We start from the raw sequence: 12,199 nt of genomic DNA on the forward strand, positions 1-12,199 counted from the left end.
TCCAAGGAGATTATGTTGAAAAATAAAAAAAAATTTACCCAAAAAAAATTGTTTTTATACTTCATTCTAAGGACTTATTGAACTACCCTCGTAATATAGTAAAATTCTTCTACAGCGCCAATTTTGGGGCTGACGGTGGGTGAGAACTAACTCATTTTAGCCCGTTCCGCTTTTGTGTGTTCACGCCTTCCAATCGACATCGTGATAGAACATTCAAAGTTCAACATTAAATTAAAAATAGTAAACCATATGAAAAAAATATTTTATGGGCGTTTTAAAAATTAGAATTTTATATACTATAAGATTCATTTATTGGAAAAATGATATCCGACTTTGGAAACAAACCTATTGCTTATAGAACATTGCATTAGAAAATTTTAAATTGAGAAATGTTTGATTAAATTAATCACAATTTGTTCGAAAATGGTAACATTACAAAGCTTCCTCTAAGAGGAAGCAAAAAGATAGGAAAATATTCAATTAGATAGGAATATAGGGACTGAAAAAGATAGACAATATTTTGTATTGACTAATAAATAGAAAAGGATATTAGGTGCATAAGCCGAGGCTTTATGTCGATAGAATAACTGGATTTCAGAAGGATTGGGCTGACTTATCGATAGGTCCTTATACAGAACACCTATCTCACGCGGGTCAATTCAAAATCCCCTAACTGTACCGGACCTCTTTAAAAACAACGCTCATTTAGCGTGCAGATTCTAAAACTCGGATCTTTACTGAGCCTGTTTAAAAACAACATAACTTGATTTTTTCCTGTTTTCAATAGCGCTCATTTTAATCAGGCATGACAGCAGCAGCGCAAGAAAGGTTATCGAGTTACGAGTTATGTTATCGAGTTACGTTGTTTTTAAACAGGCTCAGTACAGTCTTGCAGGGATTTTAAAAAGCAATGTTTTTCTTCTTTTGACTTTTTTCAGATCGTGCGTTGTTTGGCTTCAAATTTTTATTTCCGGTTAATTGAAAAAGTTATGAAAATTATATAACTCTGAAAATTTTCTTTCTATCAAAAAAAGTCAAAAGGAAAAATTATTTGTCCATTGTAATACTATAAATATCCGTACATCAAATTTTTAAACTCAGAAAAAAGTGGTATCAAAAATTTTCAAAATGCGCTGACTTTTTGAATTTTTCTCAAAAATGGATAGTTCACGAACTCGTCCTTTCTTTTAGGACCTTAAACAAGTGTGGCAAAGATGGAATTGATCCCTTGAAAAACTGAGGCGTCAAATTTCGGACAATTCTAATACTTTCTCCATCATAAATGATGAGAATGTGAAAATATAGAAAAGGATTCAATTATACATATACGAATATAGGGATTAAAAAAGATAGACAATATTTTCGATTGCATATGAGATAAAAATGGATAGAAAAGGAAATACTAGGATAGAGGGATAGGCAGTGAATTTAAAAGAAAACATGTGGATAATTGATGGATATAGGCATTGCTAGGAAGATTGAGATTCAAAAGAATACAGATGATTGTAGATTGAAAAAAGGTTAGAAAAGGATCGAAGGGATAGACACGGGACAAAAATGACCTAATATGTCATTGAAGTATAGGAAAATTGCCTAATTTTAAATTAAACTTGAATTAGAGAGTTTCAGATATTAAAGAAAATAAAAAATTAAATATGTTATAAATTTAAAAAAAGCCTTTGGAAAGTAAAAAATCTAACAATATTGTGCAATTTTAAACGTAGTTTTAAAAACTGAAGCATAAGCTCATAATAAAATGTAACCAAAATTAAACTTAATTTTGTACACAAATTATAAACACACACAAATTTATATATATATATATGAAACTTCAATATTGCTAATAGGATAAGTTTCCATGTTTGAATTTCCCGCATTTTATTTTTAGTGCGTTTCCGGAACTGTAGATTGCGTGCATCCTGCTGCTCATTTTTTCCGGTTATTTTTGTGCAAGACAGTTCCAGTTCAAGACAATAAAAGTTGAGCGGCGAGGTTGATTAACAAAATGATTGTGTGAACAAAATAACTGAAAATTATAATTGTCAAAAGTTTTCTTGGTTTATTTAGAATCAGCTGAGAAAGGTTTGTTCCTTTATTATTTAAAAAATAAAAACCGATTCTTAAATTTACAATATAACCTCTATAAGGAAACTTTACTTTCTTTTTTATTATATTCACGTTGTATAATCTTATCTGAAGTTTGTTTTGTCTTCACCCCTCAGAAAACTGATTTTACTCTATTTTTCACTGTGATTTAAAATATAATAAACTTCTTGTTGGTGATGAAATTGATTTGATCATGTATTATATTTTTCAGATGGGTGTTGATAAGACTGCACCTCCTGCATCAGAAGGGTAAAATTTATAAAATAATAATTAACCATTTTGATTACGAAAAATAATATGCATATTGAATAATGAGTACGATTTATAATTCGTCAGCATTGCTAAGAAATAATTTTATAATTTTAAATTGCATAATTTTAAGCATAAAAGTTTAAATATTTGGAGAATTGAGTTTGAAATATAATTGTAATAATTAATTTTAAATATCTTAAAATATGCGGTGTTTTAAATAATAAATATAACAAGTTTTCCAGCTTAATTAATTGATTAGAATTCTACTACTATTATTCCTTTAAAAAGAAAAAACCAAAATTTTCGTTCTTAATCTAGAAACGCTCCTTCTAAAAAGGCTCTGAAGAAATCATTGAAGGAAGCTGAGAAAGCAGCTAAGAAAGCAGAAAGAAATGCAAAAGTTGTATGTTTCACAAAAATTGCGTAAGAATCTTCAAAGTTGAAAAACTAAACAAAGGTATTAATTTTTTAGGTGGAAGAGGAAGGCATTCATGTGGAGGAGGACGTTTCTACCGGGCGATATGGACTCCTGAAGATGATCCAGAGTTCAGAGCCCCATGACGAAAGAAAATATGTGGATGTTAAAGAACTGACCAAGGACGGTGTAAACCAACTTGTCTGGTTACGAGGTCGTTTGCACACGAGTAGAGCCAAAGGTAATTTTTTTTCTTATCAAAGTTTAACTTATTTTTCAAGGTTCAACTTTAATTTAATTCACAGGAAAGCAATGCTTCATAGTAATCAGACAACAGTCCTACACCGTCCAAGGTCTCGCAGCAGTCAATGAGAAGATCAGCAAGCAGATGATTAAGTTTATATCCAAGTAAGACCAAGGTGTCCAGTCTATCTGTAAAATCCTGGAATTGTCAGGAATTTTTATATACCTGGAAAAACCTGGAAATCTCTGGGAATTTTTTTTAAAGTCAGGGGATTTTTTCAAAATTGTGCTTTATGTTTTAAATTGCAGTATTAAATTCAATAACAATAATTCTTCATTTGTAAAAGTAGCTTTATCACTGTTTTGAGTTATTTTGTTGAAATTTCTTCATTTTTTATTTTGAGATCAATTTTTTAAACTAAAAATTCAAAAATTCTGTTTTTGTTTGAAAATTCATGTATTTTGTTGAAAATTCTTTCTTTTTCGAATTCCATTATTTTTTATGAAATATTAATTAATAAATTTTGTTGTTGTTAAAGATTCATCAATTTAGTTGAAAATTCATCCCCTTGGTTGGAAAATGAGCTGTTTTGCTAAAAATTTGTTTTTTCTTTGTCTGAACATTAATTTTTTTACTGAAAATCTGAATATTAAATATTTGGTTGAAAGATGATATTTTCTTTAGTTTAAAATTTTGAATTTTTGTAGAAATTAATCTTCCGGGTTGAAAGTTAATCTTTTTGTTGTAAATTTAATGATTGTAGTTAAATGACTCATAATTTTATTTGAAAAATCATGTTTTTGGTTCCAAAATAGATTTTACCGGAAAGTGTAACTTCCAATGGAAAATTACGTCCTTTTAGTTGAAAATTCATCTGTTTGATTAAACATTAATTTTTGACTTCAAATTTAACAATTCAATTGTTGGTTGACAACTTATCTTTATAATTTAAAATTCATGTATTTTCTATCAAATATTCTTTGGTAAACATTAATCTTCTTTGTTGAAAATTCATATTTTTCGATTAAAATTCAACTTATTGGTTGAAAAATTGTCTGATTATATTTTACAATGCAAATATTTTCTTGAAAAATCATGTATTTTGTTGGAAAGTCGTCTTTTTGATAGAAAATTCATCTTTTTGTTTGAAAATTGTAGTATTCCAGTTAAATAGAAGTGGGATGATGGTCGTGGGGTCTAAAGCGTAGGCTTTGGACCCACTCCGTCGGCTTGCGGGTTCGATTCCCGCTTTGCACTTTCTGGAAGAGCCTCGGCAGCCCATGCGATGAACACTAGCCTAGCAAGGGAGTTGTTCATCTCCGAAGAGTCGTGGGACTGGTACCTCTAGAGAAAAAGGTTTTTCTCTAAGTACTTTAAGCTGTTGCTCTTGGTGGTTCGGAACCCACCTTAAACTGTAGGTCCCCTTCCACCACCAAGTAAGTGTGTGGGGGTTGTGTAAAGGAATAAAGAAGAAAATGCAAAAAAAAATATAAATCCGTAGGGACACATTAGAAGCTTCCACTCCAGTTAAATATTCATCATTTTAGTTAAAAATAAAACTAGTTCAAAATTAATTTCTTCTCTCAAAAATTCATCTTTCCCTTTAAGATTCATCTATTCCAGGTGAAGATTTATCATTTTAGTTGGAAATTCATTAGTTTGGTTGAAATTCAACTTTTTGGTAAATATATATATTTTGTTGAAAAATCGTCTTTCTTGGTAGAAATTTAATCTTCCTGTCTGAAAATTAATCGCTTTGTTTGAATGTTATTTTTATTGTTTGAAAATACATTTTTTTCGCCTAAAAATTCAAGTATTGCAATTGAGTATTGATCATTTTAGTAATTAATTCATCTTTTGGGTTGAAAATTCAACTGTTTAAGAAAATTCAAGAAATGATTAATTATGTTTTTACTATGATTCAATTATTTAATTAAACTATAGAGCTAAAATATTTAGAAGTATATTGTATTAATAATTAAATTGGTAGAAACTAAAAACAAAAAAACATTTTTTTTTGCTGAAAATTCAACTATTCCGTTAAAAATTCATCTATCTCTCTAAAAATCCAAATTCCTTCTTGAAAAGCTAGGAAAATTCAAGAAATGATTAATTATGTTCTTAGTATTATTTAACTATTTAATTAAACTATTGGGAATGGTTAAACTGCGATTCTCCACCTGGTGACAAAAATCCGAACTAGAAAGAATAGGAACGATTTTAAAGATCCATTTTAATTTCCGCATAAAAGTGTTTTAGCGATTTTTGTTGCGAAGTTTAAAAGTATTTATTTGATACTAAAAATAAGTATTTTTTGGAAACAAAGGTGTTTATTTAGAATTTACATCTAATAAGGTGAAAAAAAAAACATTTTTTTACGGAAATATTATTCTTAACAAAAAAAAACAATCATTGTTCCATTTAAAGTGGTTTTTAAAAGATTATAAACGTAAATGGACGTATTGTGAAGCAAAAATGAACTCAAAGTAAATTTTTATCAATTTATACATAAAGCATTTACTATTTAAAAACTGATCTAAAAGTTAGGATAGAATCGGGAATCTTATGAGACTGGGAAATGACAGTGAACTTATTTTTTTACTGGGAATTTTATAAAAATGTATAGACAAAAATCTTTCTAACCGTGATTCCCATATTTTTAAAATTAATTAGTTAAATTGTTATTTTTTTCAATTATGATATCATTCAGTTTAGAATGTGCATTCCTAAAATCTTCCATTTTAACAAGATTTTAATTATAGATTTTAACACTGTTAAGTGTAGATTTTATTGTAAAGAATTTTAAAATGTAGTTTGAAAAATTTAAGTCATTAAAAATTAAAAGTGTTTAAAATCGAAGATTTTAGATAAAAAAGAACATTTTTAGCTGATCAACTGTAAATATGAATTAATAATGATTTTTAAAATTGAATTGTTCTTTAAAATGTTTAAGGTGAATAATAATTAATTTTACAAGATGATTCGAAATCAGTTCACAATTTTAGAATTTCCAGTTTCTTACGTTAAAACTTATGGAAACTATTCCAAGTAATATTTAGTAATATTTAGAAGTTTTGAAAAGATTCAAATGAAATTTAAAATTTAGAAGATCTGAAATAATTTCAAAAATGATAAAAAATCTGAAAAAATGTAAACGACATGCAGATTTTTCGAGATTTTCAAATAAAATTTGGAAGCATTTAAAAGATTTTTAACCATTTGAAATATAAATAATTTAAGTTTTAATTTAATAAGTGTTCAGCTTATAAAAAAATGTAATTGTTTAATTTTTAATGTTTCTGGCTTAAAAATGCTTTAAATGGTATAATTTTGAAAATTTTTAAATTCATTGATTGACTCTTCAATTTAGACTTTCGAGCAGTGAAAATATATACGTGGATTTATATATTTAGAACTGAATCTGAATCTTTGAACTCTATAATTGATAAAAGTTAAAATAATTATTTTGCAGTTTAAGTGCATTTAAATAAAAATTGTTCAGTTTAAAAGTGTTAGTAGCTTCAATTTTACACGTGTACATTATTAAGCATTTTAATCAGATTTGAATACAAAATTATTGAATTAAAAAACTTTTAAACCCTTAATCGTCTATTATTCGTTTCAATCATTGTTTTACACTTCGCAAAATGTTGTAAAAACACTTTTATGCAAAAATTAATGTACAACTTTAAAGTGATACCTACTCTTTCTAGTTCCAGTTTTCGGCACCAGGTGGCGAAATGGTATACCACCGTTCCCAATAGTGCTCAAATGTTTAAGAGTATCTTGTAATATTAATTCAATTCCTAGAAATTAAAATAAACATGACTTATAATAATCTTGCCAAAATTTATGCCTGGAAATAACTTGAGATACCTGGAAAAAACCTGGAGTTGTCAGGGATTTTTTTCCGAAATTTGAGTAGACAGCAAGACACCAACAACTAAAAAACTTAGTCCCCTGGAAAAAACGTACAAAAATCTGTCATTTATGTTTTTGATTTTCTTCTTTTATTTTTTCAGCATCACCAAGGAGTCGATCGTCGACGTGGAAGCAAATGTGAAGCCTGTTCCATCAATAATCGAATCATGCACCCAGAAAGACGTGGAAGTCCACATAGAGCAGATTTTTGTAGTCAGTGCCGCAGAACCTCAATTGCCGCTCCAGATCGAAGACGCTGCCAGACCTGAAGCGGATGACAGTGGATTGAACATCAAGGTCAATCAGGACACGAGACTGGACAATCGAGTCCTGGATCTCCGAACACCAGCGAATCAGGCGATTTACAGAGTCGAGGCTGGAGTCTGTAAACTCTTTAGAGACATCCTCACGAGAAAGGTGAGGAAATTAAGATTACAGACGATTCTTTCATATCTAATTTCTCAAACTGTACAATCTTCGGATTTAATATACTTCCAGGGTTTCGTGGAAATCCACACTCCGAAGATGATATCAGCAGCGAGTGAAGGTGGCGCCAATGTCTTCACCGTTTCTTACTTCAAAGGCTCTGCATATTTGGCCCAGTCTCCGCAACTATACAAGCAAATGGCCATTGCTGCCGACTTTGACAAAGTCTTCACAGTCGGCGCAGGTATCTTCATTGCAGAAGAACATTTTAAACAATAGTAAAATTCAGTTCAATCTAATACGTGTGTAATTTTCCTTTTCTTTAGTTTTCAGAGCCGAGGATTCCAACACGCACAGACACTTGACAGAGTTCGTGGGTTTGGATTTGGAAATGGCTTTCAAGCATCACTATCACGAGGTGGTGGACGTCATTGGTCATATGTTCACTGAACTCTTCCGAGGACTGCGTGACAAGTATACACCTTTTTCAAATTTCTCTGAGGCCTACTTAAATTACGTATAGAGTTCTGAGCGGGTTATATTACTTTGAGAAGGGTAACGAGAATGAGAATATTACCGAAAATATAACCGAGACATAAATTCTCTGAGAATTTATGAGAATCTCAGAATTTATTTTAATTAATACAAAATTGCATTTTTTCTTTAACTTTTCGGTGGAAAATTCCACTCTTTTTTAGAAAGTTTATCTTTTTTATTTTAAAGTTTACCTGCTTTAGTAGAAATTAAATCTTTTTTTGATAAAAATGCAACTGTTTGGTTAGAAATTAAGCCATTATACTACTTTCTTGAAAACTTAGCTATTTCGTAGAAAATTTACTTTTTGTTTAAAATTTATATTTTAGTGATGAAAAATGAACTGAATTATTTTCTGGATGAAAGTTCAATTTATAAAAAAAATTTGTTTTTTATCGCAAATTCATCTGTTTTAGTAGAAAATTGATATTTTTTTTTGAGAAAAATGCAACTATTTGGTAGAGAATTGAACTATTTTATTAAAAATTCATCCTTTTTGGTTGAAAAAATTTGTGTTTTTGAATTCATAATTAAATTTCTTTCGTAGAAACTTATTTTTCGGTTACACAAATTCAATATTTAATGTTAGTGAGTTAACTGGAATCTTTTTTGGATGGAAACTCAACTTTTTTTGTAATAAAAAATTCTTCTGCTTTAAGATAAAATTTCATATTTTTTGATAAAAATGCAACTATTTGCTAGAGAATCCAACAATTTTGTTAGTCATCCTTGTTCGTTAAAAGTTCGCTTTTTTGGATTGAAAATTCAATTTTTTTGGTAGAAAATTATTTCTTGTTAAAAACTTCATCTGTTATAGAAGAAATTTCATTTTTTGTATGAAAATGCAACTTTTTGGGTAAAAATAGTTCTTCTTTGCTTGATAATTAAACTAATTTGCCTAAAACATTTGGTTGAATCGCTTTCTTAAGAAATTACCTTTTTTTGTTAAAGATTTATATTTTAAGCTGAAAAGTTATCTCGTTGGCTAAAAGTTATCGTTTTATAAATTAATCTTTTTTGAATTGAAAATTCAACTACTTGGGTCAAAGTTAAACTATATTGTGAAATTTTTTTAAAGGCTTATGTCTGATTGAAATTTTTGTTTGTTTAAAATTAATTTTTTAACAGAAAATGGAACTTTTCCAGTTTTTAAGATTGTTATTTTTTAGTTATAAATTCGCGTTTTTTATTTGTAAAAAATGATTTTTCAGTTTGAAATTTTTTGGCGATAAATGCATCAGTTTCGTGGAAAATTAATTTTTTGTTGAGCAGTCAATAAACTTTTATTTAATTTTTGAGTGAAAATCTTTAATCGTTGGAAATTCGGCTTTTTGGTTTTCAAATTCTTTTCTTTTGTTGTATAAATTTCATTATTTTTTATTAAAATATAAACTATGACACTTTTTCCTTGGCAATTTGTCTTGTTAGGTTGAATATTCAACTATTATGTTAAAAACTCAATTATTTTGTTGAAAACCCCAGTATTTTGTTAAAGAGTTATATTTTAAAGTAGAAAAACCTTTTTTTTTAGTTTGAAATAAATTAATAGATTTGAAAATTTTTAATTTGTATATAAAACACTGTAATTCCTGAATATGTGTGAGCTAGAAAATAATTTTTATTCAACCACTCATATAGCGTGAACAATAAAAATATTGTTAAAGATCATAAATTCTTTTAAATTCTCCTCAATTCTGTCATATTCTCGCTTATATCACCTGAACTTCAATTCTCGGGAATTTACCAAATATTTCTACCCTCTCCCTCTCCCTCTTACTGTACGTAATTTTTAGTTTTCAGAAATGTTTTCCTAGTTATTATTAGTAGAATAACTAAAAACATTTCAAAATTCATTGATTTTTCCTCTTCCTTGATAAGTAACACTATAATATAAGCATTTTAATCTTGTAATACTTTTAACATAGAATCTGTTATAAACAGAATAAAACAGTATTTCAGATACAAATATAACATTTTCAAATTTAATAATCTATTTTTAACAAAAAATGTTTTTTTCTACTATAAAATATGGTTTTCTAAAAAAATACTCAAATTTGTAACATAATAGATGAATTTTCAACCTAAAAAGACCAATTCTCAATAAAAAAGGGGCAAAGTTTATATTTCAATAAAAAAGATAAAAGAGATGCAAGTCAAAAGACGAACTTCCTCTACAAAAATCGAATTTTGGAACAAAAAAATATGACTTTTCAGGAAAAAATTAATTTTCCACGAAATTGATGCATTTTCACCCAACAAAAATGAAATTTTAAACTAAAAAATGGAACAGTTACATTATCAGTTAAAAAATTAATTTTAAACCAAAAAAGTTCTTTCCTCTGAACAATTAATTTGTCAACCAAACACATAAGCCTCCAATACAGAGATTACATTTTTAACAATGTAGTTTAACTTTTAGCCAAGTAGTTGAATTTTTAATTAAAAAGATTTTCAACAAAATAGTTAAACCTGTAACCAAAGAGATGAATTTTCCACTAAAAATATAAATTTTAAAAGAAACGATTTCTTAACAAACAGATTCAATCAAATATTTCAAAAAAAAAATTGAGTACTCAATCGAAGATGAAGAAAAAGTTTATACGAAAAATAATTGAATTTTCAACTTTTGAACACAGTTGTTGAATTCTCTACCAAATAGTTGCATTTTGAACTAAAAAAGGATGAAATTTCACTTAAACAGTTGAATTTTAATTTAAAAAATTCAAAAATTAGTTGAATTTTTATCCAAAAATGATTCTAGTTGTCTTTTTAATATCAAAATACGAATTTTGTAACCAAAAATAAGTTTTTACGAAAAAAATTGAATTTTCAATCTAAAAGACGAATTTTCTCAACCAAAAAATGATGAATTTTTAACAAAATAATTGAATTCTATACAAAATAGTTGCATTTTTATCCAAGAAAGATTACATTTGTACTAAAATAAATGAATTCTTAAAAAAAAAATTAAACATTTTTTTCAAAGTTGAACTTTAATCCACAAAATATTTCAGTTCATGTTTCAACACCAAAATATAAATTTAAACAAAAAGTAAATTTTCTACGAAATAGTTAAATTTTCCAAAAAATAGTAGAAGTTTTAACCAAAAAGTATGACTTTTTAAGAAAATAGTGTAACTTTCAACCAAACTGTTGCATTTTTATACAAGAAATATGTAATTTCTTCGAAAACAGATGAATTAAAAAAAAAAAATCTTTAAAAAATAGTTAAATTTCCATCCACATGAGATTTCAGTTCACTTTCCAATGTCAAAATAAGAAATTCTACTAAAATAGGTGAATTTTTTAATTTAAAAGACAAATTTTCAAAAAAAGTTTAATTTTCATCCAAAAAGATTTCTATTGACTTTTTAACATAAAAATACGAATTTTAAAGAAAAAAGTAGTTTTTCTAGGAAATAGTGGAATTTTTAACAAATCGTTGGCATGATTGTCCAAGAAAGATTCAATATTTCTACTAAAAAATATGAACTTTCGAATCAAAAAGACAAATTTTTAGAAAAAATATTTCACTTGACTTATCAACAACAAAATATGAATTTTAAACAAAAGTTTAATGTTAAAAAAAAAGAGTTGAATTTTCAACCGAAAAAGACGAATTAAAAAAAACATTGAATTAACAACCAAAAACTATGTATATTTAAGAAAAGTTTGAAATTTTCAACCAAATAATAAAATTTATAACTAAAAAGATAATCTTCAGGTGAATGTTTTTTGCGAATTTGCAAAAATTACGTACATGATTGAAGGACCGCCTCCCCTGTATCCGTAAAAAATCGTAAAATCCCTTGAGCTGTTACGTACTAGGCAGTCTGATAAGTCCCTGAAAAATGAAACAAGGAGACGTTTTTTTGGCCAAAGTCGGTTTGATTTTTCAACATACTCTCCTTTTAGGTCGATACAGCGAGTCCAACGATTTTCTAACTTTTTGATACCGTCCGAAAAGTACTCGATCGGAAGGTCTCCAAAATACGCCTCAGTTTCAGCTATGAGCTCCTCATTTGAGTGAAGACGCTTACCAGTGAGCCATCTCTTCAGGTTAGGGAACAAGTAATAGTCGCTGGGGGCCAAGTCTGGTGAATACGGTGGCTGAGGAACCAATTCGAAGTTGATTTTATGCAATTTTGCTTGTGCAACTAAGCATGAATCAACAGGCACGTTGTCGTGATGATAAAGCAGTTTTTTCTTCTTCAAATCCGGTCGTTTTTCGGCGATTTCGATTTTCAATCGGTCCAATAATGATGAATAGTATGCTCCGGTTATGGTTTTACCTTTTTCAA

The 12,199-nt window shown here is 28.1% G+C and overlaps 1 protein-coding gene across 1 annotated transcript in view; it reads left to right on the top strand.

Annotated features, from left to right (window-relative positions):
* The first annotated feature begins 1,950 nt into the window (after positions 1–1,950).
* LOC117174081 (aspartate--tRNA ligase, cytoplasmic) overlaps positions 1,951–12,199 on the top strand; it is an 11,572-nt gene continuing 1,323 nt past the window's right edge. Inside the window, exons 1-8 of the mRNA XM_033362766.1 lie at positions 1,951–2,082; positions 2,318–2,355; positions 2,677–2,761; positions 2,831–3,014; positions 3,079–3,181; positions 7,040–7,355; positions 7,437–7,608; positions 7,691–7,838. Coding sequence (XP_033218657.1) covers positions 2,318–2,355; positions 2,677–2,761; positions 2,831–3,014; positions 3,079–3,181; positions 7,040–7,355; positions 7,437–7,608; positions 7,691–7,838 — 1,046 coding nt within the window. The 5' untranslated portion in view covers positions 1,951–2,082. The remainder of the gene's footprint in view (positions 2,083–2,317; positions 2,356–2,676; positions 2,762–2,830; positions 3,015–3,078; positions 3,182–7,039; positions 7,356–7,436; positions 7,609–7,690; positions 7,839–12,199) is intronic.

The sequence above is a fragment of the Belonocnema kinseyi genome, chromosome 1 (genome assembly GCF_010883055.1).
Source record: "Belonocnema kinseyi isolate 2016_QV_RU_SX_M_011 chromosome 1, B_treatae_v1, whole genome shotgun sequence".
Taxonomy (NCBI): domain Eukaryota; kingdom Metazoa; phylum Arthropoda; class Insecta; order Hymenoptera; family Cynipidae; genus Belonocnema; species Belonocnema kinseyi.